The sequence below is a fragment of the Ambystoma mexicanum genome, chromosome 13 (genome assembly GCF_040938575.1).
Source record: "Ambystoma mexicanum isolate Mex_15411 chromosome 13, UKY_AmexF1_1, whole genome shotgun sequence".
NCBI lineage: Eukaryota > Metazoa > Chordata > Amphibia > Caudata > Ambystomatidae > Ambystoma > Ambystoma mexicanum.
Window position 1 is genome coordinate 690,739,196 of NC_090938.1, and position 24,754 is coordinate 690,763,949.

At 44.1% G+C, this 24,754-nt stretch overlaps 2 protein-coding genes across 3 annotated transcripts in view; one reads left to right on the plus strand and one right to left on the minus strand.

The window, feature by feature from the left end:
* IKZF3 (IKAROS family zinc finger 3) overlaps positions 1-24,754 on the minus strand; it is a 571,204-nt gene that overhangs the window by 98,996 nt on the left and 447,454 nt on the right. Inside the window, exon 5 of the mRNA XM_069634764.1 lies at positions 14,358-14,525. Within this exon, the coding sequence (XP_069490865.1) occupies positions 14,358-14,525 (168 nt within the window). The remainder of the gene's footprint in view (positions 1-14,357; positions 14,526-24,754) is intronic.
* Positions 18,684-24,754, plus strand: part of LOC138521724 (uncharacterized) — a 249,845-nt gene continuing 243,774 nt past the window's right edge. The window contains exon 1 of one of the 2 annotated variants that reach the window (XR_011283102.1): positions 18,684-18,836. Coding sequence is in view for 1 of the 2 variants with exons in the window: in XM_069634765.1 (XP_069490866.1) it covers positions 18,751-18,836 (86 nt within the window). In the remaining variant the exon portion in view is untranslated. The remainder of the gene's footprint in view (positions 18,837-24,754) is intronic. The other variant, XM_069634765.1, reaches the window with a different exon arrangement.

A 24,754-nucleotide genomic window follows, 5' to 3' on the forward strand; every position in this document is an offset into this window, starting at 1 on the left:
AAGTGGGCATAGAAAGCATGGTGATGGGTACAACTGCCCCGGAAGAGCTTGCATCTCTAACTGTGGTTGCGGGCGCAGTTGCCTTAAACTCACTTGTAGGCACAGTTTCATAGATGCAGGTAAATGGATCTGCAGAGTGGTCGGGATAGTGTTGTTGACCTGCATCCCCATGAAGCAGGGAGGGACCAGGCAGCATGCTGTCGCCTGTGGGGTCTGACATCATTATGCACATGTGGTTGCACAGTTGTCAAACACACAATGAATCATCTTGGCTTCCATCTGCCTCCGCAACAACTCTCTGTGGCCACCTCACTTACTTTTGTCTATTCGCCGTGCCCCAAAGAACAACGAAGAGTCAGGCACACCCTTTACAATATTGGGCTAGTGTGTAGCCATACATTTGACACACCCTTCTTATAGCACAATGAGGTTCTTGGTTCCAATCATTCCAAGCTACAATCATGCTGCCACATACAGTATCTTGCAAGGACACATCAGACTAAAGATAGTAAATGGAATATTGCAATTGACACATTGATTAATGTACCACATTTCCCCTGTCCTCGCCATGAAATTATTTCTGTATGTTAATACCATATTTCCAAATCACATTTATTGCAGGTGTAGAAGCCATCCACATCATTATCCAACCACATTCTTTGCCTGAGATTTCGAAATACCTGATAACCAGCCTTTCCTTCAAGGTAGGTAACCTCTGAAAAGTAAAAGAGGGATGCTCCCAACTACCTGTTCCAGGATTGGGTGTTTCTGTAGAAGGTTTCAATGATTTCTCACTATTCCCCTTACCTGAAACACTTGGACACTAAACCCCATAAACACGTCATTGCTAGATGATTCTTACTCTTGGAAATAGCACATAATAGGTTTGATCTCATAACTTTCTCTGTTTTCTCTAGAGCCTTTGTGAGACATAGATGCAGACTAATGCCGGTCTTCAAACTGATCACAGATTGCTGAAGTAGCTTTTCCATAGAATATATCCTCATTACAATTATATTAAGCAAATAAAAATTCACTAAGAGGTGTGGAGGAAAATCGGGGAAATTAAAATTGTATGTACTCCCCTTGCACATTACTGCATTATAAATTGAATAGTCACTGTAAACTGCCATCTTTAAACACTGTTTCTCGCTTATGCGAGGCGAAGACTGTAGATTGTACTGCACATGTCTTGCAATGAAGACCCCTCGCCTAGCTTGTCGGATTGCTTGCCTTAATATCGCTTGCTTCTGATGTTCCTTTTGGCTCATTATGTAAGCGTGTTTTAGGCTCTCGCTTTCTTAGGTAGGTGGGAGGCATCATATGGCAAGCGTTTTCTTTAAGGATCGTATTCAGCTTGACTAACTGAATTACGACAGGTTGACCTCTCTGATAACACTGGCTTACATGAAAGAACGCAGCTGGTGTAAAAAGGCTTGTATAATGAGGCTTTGTTCTCCATTAGCAGAATGGGTTCAGTATGCGAACAAGACCTGTTGGCACCACGCCTTCCATTGGAAAGCATGTGTTGTGTTTGGTATAAGAGAAGGGAGCATTCAGGGAAGGGGGAACTTGTCTCGAAGTCTCATGCTGCTGTAGGGTCTGTCCTCTTGTTGCTTTTTACTAATATTAATAAAAGTGTTCACCAATCCACCAGAATCGTGAGTGGTCATTTTCCGCCACAGGATCTTCTTCCATTTAGCGGCTGAGGAATTGACACTGGTGGAATGCATCAACATGGTGCATTTGGCATAGCCTCTGTTAATGAACCTACATACACAGAGGTCCACTGGCCCTGTAATAGTTTTTTAAAAAGCATCTCTTCATATGAGCGCATTCCTTCTTCATACCAATACAAAATCTTCCTATTTATCTTATCTGCTTCTCTTACCTTATCTATATTTGCAGACTCACAACAACTACGGTCATTCAGCTATGAGAATATTTTGTATTTATACTTCTCAGTCCCCCTTAGAACAACATAAGCCTCTTTGTTAGATGGATTGATAACCACCTGGCTATTCATACGTAGAGACTCTATCACTCCCTTCTGTCTACTACTCGTGATGTTGTTCGTGTGGCGACCCTTCGATTTAAACTGCAATTCTAATTTGAATAGCTTATCAACACCAACTTCTCAAATTCTAGCATGTTGTACTTTCCAGAATCTGAGTTGATGAACATTTCTTAAAACCGCTATCAGCACAGCCACTTGGGTCGATCATCCACTGAAGAGCTCTTTCCATTGCAGATAGTGATGTAGTGTCCTCAGTTTCATAATGCACGAGACTCCCTAATGTACCAGAAATATCACGATCAGAGACAGACAGTTGACTTATCAGAGAACTTGCTTCTTCTTGGTGTGCCGGTTCATCACTTGTTCCAACAAAGTTATTCTTGAGGGTCAATTTCCATACACACTGGGAGCGATCCACATGTGTGCAAACTATGCCTAAGTCCTGTAAGTGGGGCAAAGCCTACATCAAGTTCCGAGACTTTATTGAATCTCATTAGGACAGGGCTTCTAATCAGACATAATCACCATTACAGTTTTCATTATATATTTTTCTTCGGTTCGTATTTGGTCTTGTTGTTCCTGACCTTTTGGGAACCACCTGTGCACCTCAAGCCACCTCTTTTAGTGTCCAGCTTCCTCTTCTTTGTCTTTGGCTCTTTCGTGTTGATTAACCAACGTCAGAAGTTCAATTTCTTCTAAAAGAAAGGTCCCCAACCACTACAAGATGGGGTGTTTTGTCTTCTGGTGCATCTACTTCAGATGTAGATGGAGTATCATCTCTATGATCAGTACGTAGATCGGTGGTTCAATTCTGGGGTCTTTGATTGAGCCTCTCTCTCTTCTGAGGCATTCATATTTTTGTATGAAGGATTATGTACTAACTCATCAGCATGGGCAATTTGATTCTATTTAAACGTTGCAAGGCTGACACTTCCTTTGGTATAACAGGAAAAATGAATGTGTCTGGTTGGCAAAATGAGGATTGATAGCCCAATTCAGGAAGAATCTAGCCTATAAATGCTCCATGTGTTGCTCTAATAGAATTCTCTTTTAAATCAGTTGCTAAAAGAGGGGTAGATTGCAGAATTAAATGCATTGCTTTGAGTTTAAGAAACATTTTTGGCACTGCCAAAAGCAAAAAAGAGAGGGAAATATACTGAGTTGAGAAAAAGTCAAATGCTGCTTTTCCTGAAAATATTGCCAGTGACTCCTCACACCTGAAAGGAAATCTAAAACGGCGGACCAAATTTGCAGCACTCTGAATATTGGATGTGTATGTGTTACATAATATCCCAGAGGGACAACAAAAGGGACCCTGTTTCAATGTATTATGTATGGGTCTCTTCACCTTGAAGCCAGTGGATCATTTTTTAAATAAAATACTTAAATCTACTGAAGGTCACCTATTACCACCCTTTCATGCCCATGGACGGACCATGCAATAGTCATGCTCTCAATAATGCTACTCTCTAAAACCGCACGATTCAACAGCTTACCGAGAGTACCTAAAACGATCAGGAACCTTAAGCATATAACGCCTCTAATCGTTGAAGATTCCTTGGCTCCTAAATTCAAAGTATTAGAACAACACCTTGAGGACACTTCTCTCTTGGTGTCACACTTCTTGCAATCTGTTCAGACCACGATTATTCACCAAGCCCCTGTGAACACCAAAATAACAAAGCCTGAGATCATGATGAATTTGTGGGTGTGACATCATTGAGGCCCGGAAAGAAAAGAGAGCCCTGGAACGAATTTGGAGAAAGAATCCCTGTTCCTTACATTGGCTATCACTGAAGCCAAATCCAATAATCTCAATACCTGAAACACTAACGCAAAGTCCAACTCCAGAGAACTCTTTAGAATTCGTAAAGAATTGGTGGAAAAGGATTGTTCTTGGTGTCAGGGGATGCAGGAGGACTACTCCAGAAAAGCTGCCGCCCACCAACAAACTATTACTTTGTGGCAGTATAATTTGAAAGACTGCTATATACCCACAAGGCCCGTACTGACTCCACTGGGGTTGACTGGCCAGCCCAATCTAAGCCAGTTTGTATTCCGACAATGTACTGAGCAGGAAATTCTGAAGATTGTTTCCAATCTTAAACCCACCTCATGCATTGGTGATGTATGCCCTGCCAACAGCCTCAAAAACTCCCTCAATTTCTTGGTCCCGTGGTTTACAGAGCTTGTGAACACTTCATTTAGAGACAGCGTGATGCTGTCATGTCTCAAAGAAGCTTGGATCACCTCTCTCTTAAATAAAAGTAATTTGGCCCCATCCATGGCAAAAAATGATCATCCTATCACTAATGTTCTGTACCTCCTAAAGATCCTGGACCGCGTTGCCTACCTTCAGTTCCAGGAATTTGTTGAGGCAAACAACATTCTAGGTATCCATCAGTCTGGCTTCAGATCCAAACATGGGATCGAAACAGCATTATTGGACTAAAGTCCAATATCTCTAGTATTGTGCAAGGCATAAAATAAGCAGTGTCGCATAGCAATTTACTATGCAATTCTGTGGGCTGGCTAACTAAATGGACACTTGTGTAGAAAAGCTATCTATTTAAGTTATCATGTTAAATGAAAGCATGCTCACCCTGCATTCCTCTCTTGCCCTCACGGCTCTGTCCACCCTCTTTTCTCTGTTCACTGCAAACTCAAAGGGGCTAATGGAGAGAGTGCAGCAGTAATCATCTCTTGCACTCTTCACTGCCATAGGCCTGTGTGGGAGTCGTAGGTTGGTTTGCTAATTAAGAAAATTTTAATTAGCAAACTCTGCTAATCAATTTCTGAAAACTAATTCATACCTTGTTGTGGACAAAGTCATCTGGCGCTGCTGATGTTATTAGACCTCACAGCAGTGTTCGATCTTGATGATCACAACCTTCTAGTGAACAAACTCAAGGACATTGCCTGATGCTAGGGGATCAATCCCCATTGGATTCAATCCTGCCTGAGTGCAAGATCCTCCAGAGTAGCCATTGATGGTTCAAACATTTACACCTTCTCTCGATCTCCTTGACATTCTGGGTGTACAATACACCATCTATGCTGAGTGAGGGATATATCTGAGTCCAATGTGCATCCAAGGTTTTTTACCACATTAAAGATTTCCGGTGCTCGTCCTAGGGGTTGAGGCCACGGAACCGGTTGGGGAATGAGGGCTGTTTTCCCGCAGACTAGGATTTCAGTTTTCCCGGGGTTGAGGATGAGGTGGTTGGTCGTCACCCAGTGGTCAATATCCGAGAGACATGGCGATCGGTTTGGACTGCCAGTGTCTTGAGATTTTAGGATTTTGAGGATGATCTGGGTGTCGTCTGCATAGTTGTAGCAGGTAAGATTGTATGAGTGGATGATTGCGGGCAGGATTTTTAGGTAGAAGTTGAAAATTAGGGGGGATAGGGATGCTCCTTTTGGGACACCTTTCCTTACTGGTCGTTATGTGGATGTGAACTGGTGGAGGTGCACGATTTGTGATCGATTTGAGATAAAAGAGGAGATCCATGAGAGGGCTGTGTTTCTGATTCCTATTGTTTGTAGCCTGTCTAGTAGGATAGTGTGATCGAGTATCAAAGGCTGCGGAGAGGTCCAGCAGGCTTCTGCGTCAGCTGTTCTTTTTAGGTCGCCCCAGATGGAGACTAGGGAAGAGTCTTTTCCCCTTAGTGGTCTGAAGCCCGATTTACCAAGTTCTTTGTATGCCGTGCGGTCCATGAGTTTGGCGATGAAGCATGTGTTGGAGATAGGCCTGTAGTTCTGGGGAAGGAGTGGGTTGAGTGTCGGTTTTTTGAGGATGGGTTTGATGTAGGAGATTTTTAGGACTTTCGGGAAAGATCCTGATGTGAGTGAGTGGTTGAAGATTGTGCGTGCCATAACGCCTGCACAGGTGGAGGCCAGGATGTTTTTGAGGAGTGAGGGTGGGCAGGGGTCCTCAGGATAGCCTGAAGGGCGGCTTTCTGCTACAAGCAAAGGAACTCTAGGTGTGTGATGGCAGAGAAAGAGTCGAGGATTTGTATCAGGGGGGGTTTGAAGGTCGGTCAGTTCAGGGGGATTTGCTTTAGTTTAGAGATGATGGTGGAGTGTCTGTCATTAACGCCATTGTGGAAGTGCAGAGATAAGGTGTCAGATAGGGCTTGGGATATAAGTGGGGGCTGGCTCGAGCATGCAGGGAATTTGAATTCGGCTATGATTCTATGTAGTTCCTTGCTCGGATTTCGAGAATTTAGGATTCTGTTCCCATAGAATGTTTTCTTGCTTTTTTTGATTTCCAGTCTGTATGTTCTGGTTGTCCTTGCTAGGGAGGTTTTGTTCTGGGCTGAGGGGTCGGCTCTCCAGGTCCTTTCCAGGCGGTGCTTGAGAGTTCTGAGTGATTTGAGGTTGGTGGTGAACCACCTGCTTGCTGGTCCTGATCTCTGAGAGGTCCGTTTTGATGGAAGAATGGGTGTGAGGGTGTTTGTAAGCCAGAGGTCGAAGGATTTGATCGCTGGAGGTCCTTCCTGGAGACAAAGTGTATGAAGAGAGTTGAGGAGTGAGTGTGCTAGATCTGGGGTGATTGCAACTTTGTTCCATAGTGAAATAGTGGGGGGGTGGTTGGTGGTGGTTGTGTGCAGCTTTGAATGCCAGCCGCTGTGCTCAGAGGTATGGAGAAATAGATTGCTGAGTGATCAGTCCAAGACAGGGGGTGGCGGGGGCTGGTTAGATATATATGTGGTGCTGAAAATCGAATCGAGGGTGTGACCTCTGGTGTGGGTGGGTGTGGAGATGTATTGTGTTAGGTTGAGTGATTCTAGATTGTCTGTGAGCGAGCAGGTCATAGGGTTTGAGGGTGACCATATGCTGAAATCCCCTAAAATGGTAAGTGTAGGATGTAGGATGAGGTTGGTGGCCAGTGCTTCACCAAGTGTGTCTGCGAAGTTGTTGTAGCCGGGGGGTCTGTACATGAGTAGGAAACTGTGAGAGGTGGAGGGAGAGAGTTACAGTTTTACCAAGAGAGATTCATAGTCTGTGATGTTGGTGGGGGTGTCCTTGATCATTATCTGAAAGCAGTGTTTGTGTAATAATTCAAGCCCCACTCCCCTTCGTGATCTGTTTAGGACAGTGAGGTTGTAGCCAGTCATCGGAAAACCATGTCTCAGTAATAAAAAGGATGTCGGTTTTCATCTGTGATGAGGTCAAAGATGTAGAATTTATTTTTGGAAACTGTCCTGGCGTTGATGAGGGTGCAGGATATTTGGTAGGTTGCCCTTGTGGGTGTTAGATGGGTAGCGTTGTAGGGGACAGCGGGGACTGAAGTGAGGGCGTGCAATGACGATTGAGGGGTGCGGCAAGGGGTGGTAGTGGAGTGTTGAGCGATTGAAACAACGGGAGTGTGAGGAGAGGGAAAGGGAGGAGAGGGGAATAGGGCGAGGACTGGGTTGGGTGCGGGTGGGGAGGTATGGGTCCTATAGTGTGGTGGCAGTGTTTGCAAACTGGTTTGGAGGATGGGTGATGCTAGGAGGGGCATAAGGTGCCTTTGGTCTCAGCCTTTCATTGACTTGTGGACAGTCCTGGGGGTGTGAGTGAGAGTGAGAGGGGCTATGGAACTTGGGCTTTTGGCCAGAGTTGCTTTTGCTGTGCTAAGACTGGGGAAATGTGAGTTGGAGGGGCTGTGCTGTTGGTTTGAAAACAGTGTGAGTAAATGGTGTGGGAGAGTGGTTGGTGGCGGGGGTGGTGCATGATGGGTGTTTTAAGTGGCTCCCTGTGACGTCCGGTATGTTCCGTGGAACAATGTCCTCTGCTCCCTCTCTCCATCTTGCTGTTCTTAATTGCGCAGAGCGGGATCTATGTTGGGGGTAGCGGGTCGGGGAGGGGTGGGTCGGTCAGGGGAGGAGTAGGGAGAGGTGAGGTGTGAGGGTTGCAAGTTGAAGAGGTGCAGTGGTGGGGTAGTGGGCTGAGTGTTGGCCGCAGTAGTGATTCACTGCGGTGGATCTCATTGGGCCTACTGGAGCGCCAGCATACTGCTCTGCTTTGACCAACGTGCAGTATGGTGTCTGTCTTGTCTATGGCACTAGGTCGGGCAGTCGAGCGTGTTTCGTGGGAAAGGCAAGGTTTCACAGAGCGGTGTAACATGGGTAAGGGGGAATTCAGCCCTGGATGGGAGAGTCGGTCCTGTGCCATGAGAGAGAGGCCTAGGTTTCACAATACAGTAGGCTTCACAATGTAATAGGCAGAGATGGGCAATACTCCTAGATTTGACAACCCTGTACAGTAGGAGAGAGGCCTAGGTTTCACAATACATCTAGCATTGAGAGTCCTGCATAGTGGGAGAGAGGCCTAGGTGTCAACATACAGTAACAGTAGGTTTCACAATTTAATAGGCCCAGATACTCCTAGAATTGGGGAACCCTGTATAGTGGGAGAGAGGCCTAGGTTTCACAATACAGTTTGTGTATGGACAAACACACCTAGATTTGAGAGCCATGTATAGTAGGAGAGAGGCCAAGGTTTCACAATACAGTGCAATAGGTTTCACAATGTAATAGGCAGAGATGGGCGATACTCCTAGATTTGGGAACCCTGTATAGTGGGAGAGAGGCCTAGGTTTCACAATACATCTAGACTTGAGAGTCTTGTATAGTGGGAGAGAGGCCTAGGTTTCAAAATACAGTACAGTAGGTTTCACAATTTAATAGGCGCAGATAAGGGATACTCCTAGATTTGGGAACCCTGTATAGTGGGAGAGAGGCCTAGGTTTCACAATACAGTACAGTAGGTTTCACAATGTAATAGGCAGAGGTGGGGAATACTCCTAGATTTGACAACCCTGTATAGCAGGCGAGAGGCCTAGGTTTCACAATACAGTTTGGGTACAGTTGAGCACGTCTAGAAATGAGAGTCCTGTATAGTGGGGGAGAGGCCTAGGTTTCATATAATATCTGTGAAAAATAGTTCCTACCTTATACGTTAATGCTGGTTGACAGCAGTCTGTTCCCCATATGGCATGTCTGGGCACTGCAACCGGCTGCTACTCCTGGGTTGCGGGTGGGAATGCTTATGCACCCACCTTTTTGTTGGCTGTTGTTTGGAGGGTGGTCGGAGTATGACACTGCGCCCAGAACTCAGGTGGGGGCGCTGCTGATCCTTCTATTGAGCTTAGTGCGTTGAGCTAAAACTACTGAGACGGCACAGAATACCTCTTTGGTAGTATGAGCCACTGATGGAAAGAGGGTTGGTTGGTAATTCAGGCTTGATTAAAGCTGGACGGGTGGCTGTTTCCCCTGCTGACACTGTCTGGCGTTGCAGCTGTAGGAGCCGCCCTTTGCCTTGTGACCCTTAGCCACAGAGGCTGCCGGGGAGATGGCTGCCCTGCTTGGATCATTTGTTATGGTGGACAGGGACCAATCAGAGTCCCGGGGCAGGCCTAGAGGCGGGACAAAAGGTATGGTGGGGAGAGAGGAAGTCGGGGAAACCAAACGCCAGGCCGCAGTGGTGAAAACAATGGACATGGTTGCCTCAGAGGGCAGGGGAAGCGACGCTCACCTGATGCCTGGGGTGGAAAAGGCACAGGGAGCTCACTTGCAGAGGGCTAGACCTCATTGCAAACCAATGGGACCAAACGCAACCAATCAGACAACCAATCAGAGTCCTGGAGCAGGCCTGGAGGCGGGACAAAAGGTGAAAGGAGCAGCGCACATACCACACTCTAGATGCAATCTTCGCCAATAAAAATCTGATCAAAACAGTGCCCCCAATTCAATACTGTGGAGCGACCACCTCATTATACCCTTTGTGATCCAAATACCATAAAAATCAGCCAACAAGCGCCAAAATAACACCCATATCTGGAAAAGTAACTAGAGAACCGTCAAAATAAGTGACGAGAGGAAAAAACAAAATCCTCAAAGCCATCGGTCGCCACCCTGGAAACTGGCATAGAGGTAAGAACAGACATAATCCTGCACTGGATCACGAAAACAATTGATAACATCTCACCGGAAACACCAGTCACCCCATCGCGAAAGGAATCGGTAGCTAGATGGTTCACGCCCCATCTTAAAGCAATGAAAAAAACAAACTGGAAACTAGACCAAGAATAGTGGAAAAACTACGACCAAGACAAAAGAATAACATTTCAAAGACAGATCCGATCATATAAAGCAGAAATTCTCAAAACAAAAAAAGAAATACTACAAGAACAGATCATGAAGGCCAACAACACTCAGAAAGAATTGTTCAACATTGTAAACGAGATGAGGAATCTTCCTGGATGCAGTAATACACAGGTCCCCTCGCAAAAACTATGTGATGATCTCGCAGACCATTTTAAGAGTAAAATCAACAATATACAAAGGATCATACAAAATAGACCACCCTACCCGTAACGCAAAGCAACCAACCCCCGGGCCACAGACCAGGCTGAACCTCCTTTCGCAAATATCAAGAGAATAATGCATCAGTCTGGTGAACAAAAGCAACAAGGCAGGGTCCTCAGCTGACCCCTATCCACTAGGCATCTACAAATTGATCCTTACACAGGGAACACCATCAGAATACTACCTAAACCTCTTCAATCTGTCACTCTCAATGGGAAGAGTACCCGAGACTTCAAATCAGCCTACATCAAACTGCTCCTCAAAGATACGAAAGGCGATTTGGAAGACCTGTCAAACTACAGACCTATTTCAAACATTCCATACCCAGCAGAATTAATAGAGATCTATGTTTATGAACGAATACTGGAACACATTGAAAAAAACAGCAACTGGATCAAGCACAAATAGGCTTCAGACCCCTGAGAGCAACGAAGATGGCACTACTCTCTATATAGGACAACGTGAAGACCAATGCAGGCTCCAGCACTAACTCAGCACTGATAATACTCAACCTCTCTGCAGCATTCGCATTCGACACAGTCAACCATAACACATTAGTCAAAAGACCTGAAGACATAGGGATCAGCAACACATCGCTCTGTTGGATTAAATCTTTCCTGTATGAAAGAACAGAAACAATATGGCTAAAACCATTCAAATCCACACTGCGGGATGCCACTTGTGGCGTCCCACAAGGCTCATCCCTATCCCCACTATTGTTCAACATTTACAGGACACCCTTAACCAACCTCCTAAAAAAAAGACACGGCCTAATATGCTAAAGTTACGCAGACGATACCCAAATCATCCACAAAATCGACAGCGACGAAGAGGAGAACCCCACTCTAACAGCCTGTCTCAAAGAACTCTAACAATGGATGAACACTAATAACTTTAAAATTAACCCGAACAAAACGGAAATCATGATCTCACACAACAACCAAGGAAGCAACCAGAACATCCCATGGCCCACAGAACTGGGAGCCCCACCGCAACCATCCAAAGCAGTCAAAAACTTTGACTACTTGCAAAAAAATGGACAATGAGCAAACACTAGAACCATAGGTCAATGCAATAATTAAGAAATGTTTCTTCCATCTGCACACTATCAAAAAGATGCTACCCTTTTTCTTCTTCACGCACAAAACACTGGCCATCATCTCCCTCATCATGTCCAGGATAGACTACGCCAACAGCATGTACCTTGGAATGGCGGAATACTTGCTGAGGAAACTACAATGAATACCGAATGCAGCCGCCAGATTTCTCCTCAAACTCTCGGAAGGGAGCACATCACACCAGCGCTAAGGATGCTACAATGGCTACTAGTAAAAAAAATAATCACCTTCAAAACAATGTGAAAACACACAGAGAAATCCGCGGCCAGGGAGCAGAATTCATACAAAAGAAAATCACCATCTACAAAGCAGGAAGAACACTTAGATCAAGCAACGATATCCGCCTAGAACCGAAACCCTCCGCAAGGAAAAAACCTGGGAGGATCAGCCTTCTCTTGCATAGCCGTAAAACTCTAATTCCCTCTCGAGACTACGGAGGACCATCTAAAATTCAGAAAACTTCTAACAACCTGGCTTGCCAGCACCAAATGGAATGAAAACGCCTGAACAGCACCTACATACCACGATATGAACAAATATACAGAAAGGAACTCCTAGAAACCAGCGACTAACCAAACACACCAGAAATGAAGCGAGGCGAGGCCGACCAAAGGAACCCCCATCAATACAATCCAATGCGATAAACCAAGCAAAATCCAACAAGAGAAAACGACTAGAAAAGCAGGGAACTCAACCAACAATGTATTCCAGAAAAATACCCTACTCTAATAACCTGATATCATATACCAACCAGAATTTAGCTTTTGTAGAAGAGCAGGTAGACTTGTCATCCCTAGCTCCCACCCCCTCACCTCCATCATATTGGAACAACAGGAGAAGAGCCCTATGTGGGACACCAGGTATAATCCCAATACCACATCGAGTGTATGAGAAAAGGTATACACTCAGACAACCATATCGAATGTGCCCTTGCATTGAGAGGGTGGAAGGATGTCTGCACACACCATTGGACATTGAAGAACTATAAGTGAAATCTAATGAGAGCAGAGTGTCGTCATGTGGGACAGATACGAAGAAGCAATGAAACAATATACAAATACTTAAGAATTAAGATGTAACTAGAATGATAAGAGAAACATGTAAACGAATACAAAGAAGTCAGGTGCACCAAAATAATTAGTGAGTAGAGACAAAGTGAATGTTTATACAAAAGGTAGATGAAACATAAAGAAGCTTGTTGCAGAAGAAAACATAACGTGGCTAAAGCGGCCATGATGGAAAGATGAACATTGGACTCGTATTAAAATCAATCAAGCTACCTCTGAGACAGACCAGGGGAGTAGAGTCAGGAGACACTGGAAAAACAGCTTTGTTTGAGGAATAAAGAGGAGTCTATTGGCCTAGGATCAAGGATGCCACATCAAGGAATAATTGCAAGACACAAGGGGGGTCAAAAAGAATAAGCCACGTACGTAAGACATATTTCTCTTAGATTAGGCAAAGAAGGAAACACCCACAAGAGCCATGTATTGAACAATCAAAGATGCGAAAAGCCTATGAAAGTTGGAGTGAGCAAGTCTCCAGAGGCCTAGAGGAGTAATGACAACCAGTTTAATTAAATCAAATAGCAGTAAATGGAAGGTCGAAATGGACAAAATCGTGGTCTCCTCACACGTGATTCAGAAATCGAAAACAATGGCTCTAGACAAAAATAATGTTGTACCTACACTCCCTACAAGGTCCCAGAACGGAGAACAGACGGTAAGGTCAACTATAAAGTAATCTTGGCTTAGGGCCAGACCGATGAGAGATGATGGACTAATTGGGAAAGTGGGCCGGCTGACATTGTTCTCGGCACCTGGGTTTTGTTTTGCTTACTTACTGCTAATGATCCAAATGTCCAAGGTTGGAAAAGCATGCCAACCAATCAGAGGGTCTATGTAGCAACATGCTTTACAATGGTCTGGTGGTGTAGCCGGGCCTTGTGCTCCCTGCTGCGCTCAGGGTCGGGTCCTGTGTGGCTTCTGTATCATGATATGTTGATTCAGACAGACTGTCTGGGATTGGAGGTGCATCTCACTTCAATGGACTGTTGGGAGTGGGAAGTGTGTAACACCCGGCTGGATTGCTTGTAGCTGGGGAGTGTGCCGCACTGGGATGGACCGCGGGGGGTGGCAGATGTGTCACATACAGATGGGCTGCTGGAGACAAGAAGGGTATCGCACTTGGATGGAGTGTTGAGCGTGGGAAGTGTATCTCAAATGGATAGAAGCTTAAGGACGGGAGTTGTTTCGCAATTAGCTGGAACGCCACGGTGAGAAATGCGTGGCACTAAGAGGGATGGTTGGGGGCACAAACTGTGCTGCGCTAGGATTGAATGCTGGGGACAGAAATGTATATTGCCTGGATGAATTGCTGGGGGAGGTAAATGCATCGCACAGAAACAAACGGTTGGGGGTGGGAAATGTATTGCATTTAGACAGAAGGTCAGATGTTAGAAAAGTATTGCCACCAACTAACCGTACTAAAAACTCACCTTCTGTATGTGCACCCTCAAACTCTGAACTAAACACAACCACACCTCTACTGCACCATCAACCACATGCACTTCACAACCCGAACATGAAAACAAACCATACACAATCACACCTCCACACCACATGACGAATACCAACCAAAAACTCAGTGACCGGGTTCTCAGAACTGAAGCCAACAGCACATCAAAGCTCTCTTGCTCTTCTCCTTCTCAACCCCGCTAACAGACCTCACAGCCCTCCTTTCCAAGAGACCACACAAAGTGCCACAGTGCACAGTACAAGACCAATTACCATTAACATTTACCACACTGATTTCACTTTGCATACTGATTTCTAGGGTGACTCACTTAGCTATTCCGCCTAGACTCACCTGAATGAGTACGTAAGTGTCCCGACAGTGCATCTCTACGCTGGCAAGCATAGCTGCACAAATGGCACTTGAAAGGTTTTTCTCCCGTGTGTAGCTTGCCATGGCGGAGCAGGTTTCCCTTCTGGGTGAAGGAGGCCCCGCACTGGTTACATTGAAATGGGCGTTCCCCTGCGGAAAAAAGAAAACTAAATAAAACTAGAGTATTAATGGAGTACAGCCAATAATAAAAACTGGGTGGTTCAGGGGAGGGATGCAGCATATAGATGAGGGGTGAGTGATGGTCAGGTATTGAGAGAGGGTCAACGCCTGAGTGACCCTGTAAACCATAAACCTCTCTATGGCAGTCTAAAGGGAAAAGAGCTGTTGAATGTCTTACTACCATTGAAAAACATGGTAGTGGCATGATGCAGGCATCAAGGGCCCAGTCAGCACAATCAATGTCTAACTGGGAGCGGGTGTGGGACGGTGGCCCACTTTTGCTGTATCCTGTCAACGCATAGGAGAACCAAGATGAGGTCAGAGCTTGAAATTGGCTCAGTTCAGGTTGCCAAACCATGCAGCAATGAAACATTATTGCAAGGTGAAAGCAATTAACAGAATCAGGCCCAAACGTATGTCAGCCTGAACAAGCATGCTCAGGAGTACTACTCTAGAACACAGAGCTTGGGGGTAAGGGCCAGGCCTGTATAAGAGTGTAAGGAGTCTGACAGCAGTGAGGGAGCAATGAATGATCGTGCAATATATGTACACGTACTGGGACTGAAGGAAGGTGGAGCAAGGAGTGCAGAAAGAGCAGCTGGAAGGAACGGTGAAAGGAGGGCATTATCAAGAAGGTGGTTTTCAAAAGGCATAGAAGGGATGCGGAGGATGAGAAGAGGAGAAGGGAGAATGAGGCAAGGAAGAGAAACAATACGCCCAAGAATACAGTTTGGACAGAGAGGGTTGTGAGGATGAGAACAGGAGGGGAGGAGATGACAAGAATAATTGAGGAGGCTGGAGGTGTGAAGAGAAGAGGATGAGAAAATCAAAGCAGAGGGAGTAAAAGGGGGCAAGAGAGAGGAAATAAAGAGATATCAAGAGTTGAAAGGAAGAGAGAAAATCAGGAGAAAAAGGAGGAAAGGTGTATTAGGCTGAAAGGAGAGAGAAGAAGGAGGTTGAAAAATGACATCGGAAGGAGAGAAGTCTACAAGGGAGGCAGAAAGGAACATTACAGAGGTAAGTGAGTGGAGGGAAGTTTAGAGAGGCTAAGGAAGGAGTTGATAAGGAAGTGGTTTTAGGAGACGAAGGATGAGAGAACAATATAATGGTGGCTTGAAGGAACATCACAGGAAAGAAAAAGGGGAGGTTTCAAGAAGATATAAGGTGCAGATTGGAAGAGCTAACCAGAAGGAGGATAGTAAGGACACTAGAGGGGAGAGTAGGCGATATGAGGAAGAAAGCAAATAAAGAGAGAGGTGGGGATATGACCCTCCAGGAGTGAAGGAGAAACAGAGATCCTATGGTGCTCCACCCAACATCTTGGCAGGATGAATCTGAGGGGATTGGAGGTACAAGCACATGGCAAAGCACCAAGGTAGCCCAGGAGAAAAGAAAGCTATGCTAGACAGGAGGGGCAGGAAAGGTTCCTTTAGGCAAGAGGCCATCGGGGACAGGGCCTTCAGGAATTCAGCTAGGACCCGGAAACACAGGTGGTAAGGAACCAGGAGTTCATACTGTAGGTTAACCTAGCTGGACAACTACTGCCCCTCAGTATCTGAATGACCACCTGACTGTTGAACATCCCAGGCTTAATTTATGCTCCAATGACAAACAAACTGCTGCACCCGCGCTTCAAGCTTTTCAAATTTGGGGGAACAAGATTTGTCATACTGGCACCCAAGGAGTCGAATGTCCTTCCTCTTTCATTGAGAGCATCACCATCCCTGCAAGAATTGAAGAGATCCATTAAGACCCACCTGTTCAACCTTTAGCCAGGCTGAGGAGGATCTTATCCACTGTCTCCCTGACCCCACCCCCCGTCAGACCACCTGGTTTCTTGTCCATTTTATGTTGCGCGTGTGCCCTGAGGTCTACGGGCATGTGGCGCATTATAAGCAATAAATAAATAATAATAAAAGATGAGAAGCAGATGCCTGCATTTATCAACTAAGGAGACAAGAAAGAAGTGTGAAGACACCTAAACCCCCAAGAAATGGAGTGCCAGTGAATCGAAGAACCATAAAACGGAGACACATCCAGAATCACATTTTCAAGTTAAAGACTTGCACTGTTAAGAACATCCTGTTTAAGTTTTGCTTTGCGTTTTCCCTCATTTGTCCTAGATCTATAAATAGCCCCAATAACCCCTAGGTTACAAATATCCACCTTGTGCTGATCCTACTTGGCTTCAAGACATGGGACAGCACATAAAAAAGTAAAGAACTTGGGGGGGGGCTTTATATGATATAAGGAGAGCATTTTAGGGGAGGACATTAGAAAATAAAAGCAAGGGGCTACTGGGACACACAGAAGGTACTATAAACCAGGATCCTTATGGAAGAACTGCAGATGATAAAAGCAGACGGTGTAGGGAGGACAGCAAATAAAAAGTAGATTTTGGTGAAGACAGCAGCTAATAAATGCAGCAGGGCATTATGGGAGGGAAGATAAACTACGAGCACTGGGGATTTAAGGGAAGGAATGCAGATGATAATAGCATGGCTTTAGGGCAGGACAGGAGTTAGGAGCATGGAGTTATAGCTGAGGAGCAGAAATAATAAAGGTATGGTATTCAGCGAAGGGACATAGGAATTACAAGCAAGGGTCTCTCGGGGTAGAAAGCAGATCAAACAAGGAGGCTTTAGGTGAGAACAGCAAATAGGAGCTGTAGGGCTTTGGTGGGAGGTATGCAGATGACAAAAGCAGGAACTTTAGGGTAGGATATCAGATAATTAAACTAGCGGGGGTTATGGGATAACAGACGGTTACAGAAGCACAAATACATATAGGAGAACAACATAATAACAGGTGGCTTTGGAAAAACATTTGTAATAAATTCAGAAAATGTATGGAGAAGAAATAGAATACAATGAGTGCTTCTCCTTTGCAGTGTTGCTAACTGGAAGCAGGTGAACCTGCCCATTCCCAAGCTCCAAACATTCCTCATCTAAATCTTGTTTTCCCTATTTGCACATTTGAAGTACATAATGACCTGAGTGGAGTTGAAGAGGTCAGGCCCCACGTGTGTTTGGACATAACGACCGAGTACAGAAGTCACTAAGGTAAATAACCTTTATTTGCCTCTACTTATGAGAACATCCAACCATGAACTGCATTGGGAATGGACGTAGCCCAACATTCGATACCCGAAACAGTATGTTGTGCAGGGCCTAGCATTAAACACAAGGCCTTCATTTAAAATGCTGCAAAGGGGTATCTCTGTCATATTTATAGGTAAAGCTTCAGATAGCTTAGTTAAGTTATGCTATATATATTTGTACAGCGCACATACGCCCAAGGGCATCTTGGCGCTAAGCAGTAGAGATGAGGAAGTGAGATAGCAGAGTAAATACCTAAAAGAGGAAAGTCTTAAGAGATCACTGGAAGACTATATGGTCAGCAGTAGCTCGAAGAGCCCAAGGCAGCTCATTCCAGGCTTTAGCAGCTGCCACAGAGAAGGCGCGGCCACCTGTCCATGACAGTTTGATACGGGGAACCGATAGCAGAAGGGCAGACTGAGACCGGAGGGTGCGTTATGCCACCCTCCATCGCCGCCCTCCTTCTTTCTGCAACAGTAGTGTTGGTCGGATGGACGTGCTAGCAGCAGAATTGCTAGTGAATTGCGGGTGTACATATAGTTGCCACATCTTAAGTGCAACAAGCTAACCTGAGCTTAATAAGGGCACATAAGTCAAAGTGATTATATAGTATATGTAAACGAATGGGAGAAGCTAATATGCTAGTATTCATATCAGGTACTGGCATCCAATTTTTAGTATCATCACAGTCATATACAAACACCAAACAACAATGGAGTACACCAATCATGTTGGGCTTTACCTGTACCATAGTTGTATTACAGATGCATGCAATCACAACAAAGACATGAGACACTTCAATCAATTCAGTCAATAATTATTCCTGACTGATATGCTCATAAAATAAGCATGTATTACATGCATCAAGTGTAGTATCCTCTGTATCCAATTCGAGAGCGAGGCGAGCAGCATGGTACCCAGCAATACACAACAGCAAGGCACCTGGTGCATTCACTTTAAAATAGTTCACATATACATTGGACACATATATACCCAATACAATGAAACACCCGATCACTGGCCCTTTAAGAGCTAATCGGCGATGATACACAATGCGTAATCCCAACCACGTGACACTGTGATGGCGGAAATAAACAATGTCAAGCCGCCCAAACTGCATCACAACGCTACTCCGGACGATGGCAGGGTCAGAACAATCACGACGCGTAGTGACTGACATAAGGTAAACTATTGATAGATTGTTAATTTCCCTCGGTAACGTGTCATGTCATGCATCTCCGAATTTTTTATTGAATGGAGGAAAACCTCAACTTGTGTCGAGATTGTAACCGTTATTTTTGGAATATAATAAAATAGGTGAGAGCATCATGGTCAATTTAAGTAACATGCATGAAATACTGCACTGAATGGAATTCTTACACATTTTTGCATTCTAATCAATCGCTAAGAAAACTACCCACGCGGTTCACAGCACACCACACGGGCGCCCAATAATATTTCACTCTCATTCTCTTAAATTATTCACCCTCGATGTGGGCAGCATCAAACTCAGAAGTTACAGTCTCACTGTAACCAAAGTATACCATTTTTCCGCTCGGATTCTCATTATGCATGGGAAAACACAATACTAAGGCACCAAGGATCCTATTGCAAACGATCGCAGAGATATAATTAGTGTGCATTTTTCGCAAATTGGACTTATACATTTGGGCCTTTTTGTAGAGAAACAGCATCACAAGACATTTGATGCAACTACAGAAATAGACAACACATTTTCATTTAACTTGGATGGACTTTTTCGACAAGTGGGTAAGCAATGGGGATCACATCTAGGCAATATTTGCCATAGATTTCTGAGACAGAATGTCCTTTTGTGCCTAGTTTGGCTTTTTCGCATTTTGTTGGCATTAATGCCAGAGTTGAAGTAAGCATATTGTCTAAGGTATATAACATTTCTAATCTAAAATTTCCTGATAGAAATAGCACAACGCAAATAAGTTGTCTATAAGACTGGAATGGCATCATAACTATTCGTAACAATTAATAATGCAGACGATGGGCAATTTATTTATTTAGCATTTGTAGAGCGCACCTAACCTGCGGGTATCTGGGTGCTGAAAATACAGGGTAAGAAACATTTACAGAAGTTACCACATGCAACATGCGATAAGGTCATTCAAAATACAGAAGTTTACAATATATAAAGGTTGAGTATACAATTTACAATATGCAGATTTTCAGTATTCATTCTATGTACAGTTTGTCAGGAATAGATATACTGTTTGAGATGACGTGGTATGCAGCAGAGGTGAGAGAGAGTCCTAACGATTTGGCGCTAGGAGCCATGTTTTGAGTTTTCTACGGAATGAAGAGTGGGATGGATCCGACCTGACGGCAAGTAGGAGAGTATTCTAGCTTTTTTCAGCAACAACTGGGAAGCTGCAACCCCGGCATTAGTTCTTTTGTATTTGGGCACACTGAGAAGCTGAGCTGAAGTAGCACATTTAAGCTTAGTGGTTTCTGTAGGGGTGTGCAAGTTTGTGAGATATTTGGGTGCAGTGTTTATTAGACATTTATGGGTAATCACCAGCGTTTTGAATCTGATTGTGTCCTGGACTGGCAGCCAGCGAGTGTTACGTCTTGTTTCAGAGATATGCTCTCTTCTGGGGATATTCAAGGCAGCTCTGAGGGCATTGTTTTGTGTGACAATTGTTAAAAAAAATTCAAAAGTGGATAAATGATTATCAATGTTCCGCAATATGGCCTTTTACTGTTGCTAGCTGTTAAGGATTTAAATCGGGCAACACACACCTTGGTCTCAGCCTAGTATGTAGCGCACAACTGAGATGCCTTTCTCTATATTTCAAACGGATTCAATTTGAGATGGTAAACAACTCGTTTCACACCCCCTTTTACAAATACCCTGGGTCACAAAGGACCATGTGCCAGGCGGTGGTGAAAATGCAATATTTAATTTATTTTTAAAATTCAAAGGAAATCATACAATTTTTAATATGGGGCAGTAATTACCAATGGGGTGATAATTACAATAGAAATGTAAGCAATGCACTTGGTTAACCTTCTAGTAGAACATATACAAAGCACAAATGAATAGGTGCACTTATTGAATTACAAGAGATAGCACCCAAGTTAAGGTTTTCCCCTGCAATGTTCTCTCAACCCACAATTAATCTGATTCTGATTGGATAGAAAGAAGCAGCAGCACGTAGTCAGGAATAAGGGGCAGAAAACAGAATCAAAATCAGACCTTCCCTCACAAAATAAACCCTTTGCAAGGGCATGAAATGACACTCAGAAATGAACAAATAAATAATAAATGTGCGGTTAGATGTGTGAAGCAAATATGAGTTCTCACAATGGCAACAATGCACAAACACTAGCAATCACAAGGCAATGGATCAACAAGAAGCATACAATTCGGAAATGAGTGGAAGTTAAAACATGCTGCAGCCGAATAACACGTTGGAAACTTGCAGAATTTCTCAACTCCCGCTTTAAATTTCACAAACGGTTTTGATAAAAAATGGGTGTAATACTCTGATTTGGAATGTAGTTTTTGGGCTAGGGGATAGATGTATGTCACAGGGATATTACTGAAGTGAAAGGATGGTAGTAGCTTAAGATTTGGATGAGATTTTCGGGGTGGAATGGGGTTCAGTTTTAGGGAAACAGAGTAGATCAAATGAAAACTTCTGTTTTGAAAGAACGGCAAAGGTTACTTTAAACGAAATTATCTAGACTATATTGTTAAAGAGGAACACAGTAAGCTCCAAGGTTGATTCGCGAGGTCAACCTTGTCCCCCCAGTGCTCAACTCCAACAATAAAATATATGAAAATTAGTTTGATTACTCCAAATATAACCAAGGGCATATAATTTAGACCAGGCAAAATTGAAAAGAGATGGCGCTAGCACTTAAACATTAAGGACAGGATACAAGGATAATTCTAACAGTTTCAACAAGTTACCAGGGTATAAATAAGACTACTTAGAGAGTGGGATAAGGACAAAGGCAAGACAAGATAGGCTGTGTGTTTCTATGGGGCGGGGATTATACTCACAGTCCACTTTTTGGTTTTGGGATTTTTGAACAGTCAACAGGATCTGGTCACCACAAGGCGCCTGGAAAAAGTCAGCTGGGCAAGGTCTGGTCACTGGGTAGCAAACAGCAGGGCAATTCGGGTTACTGGAGGGCGCAGGTACCGCTGGATGCAGTCAGTGGGCAAGCAGTTAGTGGGCCGGAAGCCGGTCTGATTTCAGGATGCAAAAAGGTACCACTGCTTTCCCCTTTTTGTTAATGGCATATTAGTGGGGGGTTTTCTGAATCAATGACCTTGCTGGAGTAGGAATCAGCTATGCTTGGGTTTTTCAGTGGGCTCTGGAGTAGGGTCAGCAATGCTTTGGGATTTTAGGGAAAATCTGGAATCAGCAAGATGAATGGAGATCAGGAACACAGCGCAGGAACTTCAGGAAGAGTGTGGGTCTAGAGTTCTGTCATGGACTCTCATTTATAATGCATAGTGACATCATAGAAGTATATGGCTGGGCAGGCTTAGCTAAACACACCTCTAACCCACTGGATTGGTCAGGGATGCTAGTCCCCACCTCGCTCTCAGCTGGTAGGACCTAAAGGGCAGGATGTCAGATTTATGATGTGAGTTCACAATGTACAAAAACCTCCCACAGTTACTTTAGCTAAAATCCGATTTTGCCACAAATGGTACATTTATACAGTTGAAGTCTCTTAGCAAATTACATACACAGGTTACATATTATATGCAGACCATTGCAGTCCAACTCTGCAATCTGTGAGACATTGTTTTGTACGTTTAATAATCTTTGGTCATTTTCAGTGTGAAATGTTCGGCCTAACATTCTGTAACTTTACACATGCGTACATACTATCATAGGGCCTATTTCTGTTAATTTTTAACATTCCATCATATGTCCTTTCCCCATGATTCACATTCTTCTGCCGTTCGTGTCCCATACATGCTATTGACAGCCAAGACCTCTTATTTGAAAGCCACAAAAATCACATTTCAACTGCAAAAGTTTCATATTTTTGCAAAGTCCTGCTGCAAAGATAAAAGTCTTTAAGTTTATCTATAAAATAATCACTGGAAACAGATGGGCGGGTCTTTGTCCTGCACTGGACCATTTCTTTTCCTCTTCAGCTACCACCAATTGTCATTTCCTCCAAAGTAAGATGGGGGTTTCCCGGCTTGATTGAAGGTTTATTTCACCTTCTCCACACTTCTGTGTCCTGGAAATTCCATTGTAGAGGGCTCAGCCCAAACCAGATTCTGTCCAACCTAGTAATTATCACTGGGGTGTTAGTATCTACTGAGAGGGCCCCTTTTGTTTCTGTCATCCTCTCAGCAGAAACCTGTTTTTGGCTGACATCCCCCCCTGCAGCCACTGAAGTTTGATTTAATTATATTTATTTTTGTTCTGAATTGGAGAAAAACCTGCCAAATAGAACAATTTCATACATTGTATTTTCACAGTACAATCCCCTTTATTATTGCTAGGCAAGAAGACGTTTTTGTTCAACCTAGGAATCTGAAACAAGCATTTTTCTTCTTTAGTTTGCAAAGCCCATTTTTACACATGTGGTGCAAGCTGCTAGCACTTTGCTTTCAAATTCGTTTTTTGACATTCCATCTGGATTCCCACACAGTTTTGCAGCCATAGCTATTTTCTTGAAGGCAGCAGTTTATTCAAACCACCTATGCACTGAAATTGACATAGCCCAGAGCTGAAGTTTCTTTGAATTACTGATCATTGACACTTGGTAACTTGAAAAGTGAAGTTTTTCCTGTGCAGCGAAAAGTTTCTTTGTTGATTTTTCTCAGATTTGGTTTGACAGAGCCTGTCATTCAGGGGTCATACTTGGTTTTGCTGAATCACAATGGGGATATGAATGGGCATGACAGTGCCTTATTAATAAAAATAGTTTGAGGAAGAACAGATAAGAATAGCGTCAGAGCAGCATCATTTTAAGGTAATAGACCCCCATTTCAATGGAGACTTTGGGGCTGGCAGCAAAGCAGTGCTGCATTTTCACCCTATTTCTTTTGTATATGTAAGAACACATTAGCAAGCTCCCTCAGTGTGCCCCCTTGTTCCATCCTGCCTAATATGTGCTTGGCAAGGTGGTGCAGCCATCTTTTTGTCGATGCAAAACAGAGTTTTGAGGCCATGGCGCACACAGGAGCCAGCGCAGCCATTTTGCTGGTGACTGCAGATGCGCAGCTTGGTGATTTGGGGAAGTACTGCTGAGTGGGTAAATATATCCCACACATTCCCCCCGACTCTTCTGAGATTCTGAGTCGAGGGAGAGTTAGGCAACGTGGGATTCATCAGGTGGGCACAACAGGGTTTATCAGGTATGAGTCCTTCTTCCAGCAGAGAGCGGAGTGCCACGATCCTCTTGCTGTCTCTCGTTGAAACGTGGAACGACACCCACAGCTTGCTCTTGGATCTTCCTTTATGGTGTTGAGCGACACCCCCAGATTTCCTTCGATTTCTCCTTTCCATGTCCCCGGGGAGGTCCTTCTTGGTAGTGAAGGAGCAACCAGTACAAATCTATGAAATAAACACAAACCAGTTACTACAATTTCCCACTAACTGCCCTCCAATAGGGTGGACAGCAGTGGGACATGCAAAATACTCCCTGTTCCCTAATTATACTTATAAATCCATTGTTCCCTTCTGATTCTTCTCTTTCTTATTCTCATGCTTCAGATGTCTCCTCTATTTGATTCTCTCTTGGCTCCTCAATTTGCTGCAAAGTGTGCCTAGGGTGACAACTCCTTAGCTGATTAATATGGACCCATTTCTCTTCTGTCAGTTTGCCTTTGGGGATGCAGATTCTATAGGCGACATGTGAACATTTATCTACAATTTCAAAAGGACCACGCCAGCTTGGCAAAAATGTACGCTCTTTGGTCTGGTTCCTTGGGAAATTGTAATAGTAGACCCTGTCTCCTACTTGGTATTCCTTTTTGGTTGTTTTTAAATCATATTGAGTCTTCATATCCTCTGCAGATTTTTCCAGATTCCGCTGAGCGTACGCAAACGCATGTTGAAGGTGTTTCCTTAGATTCTCAACATA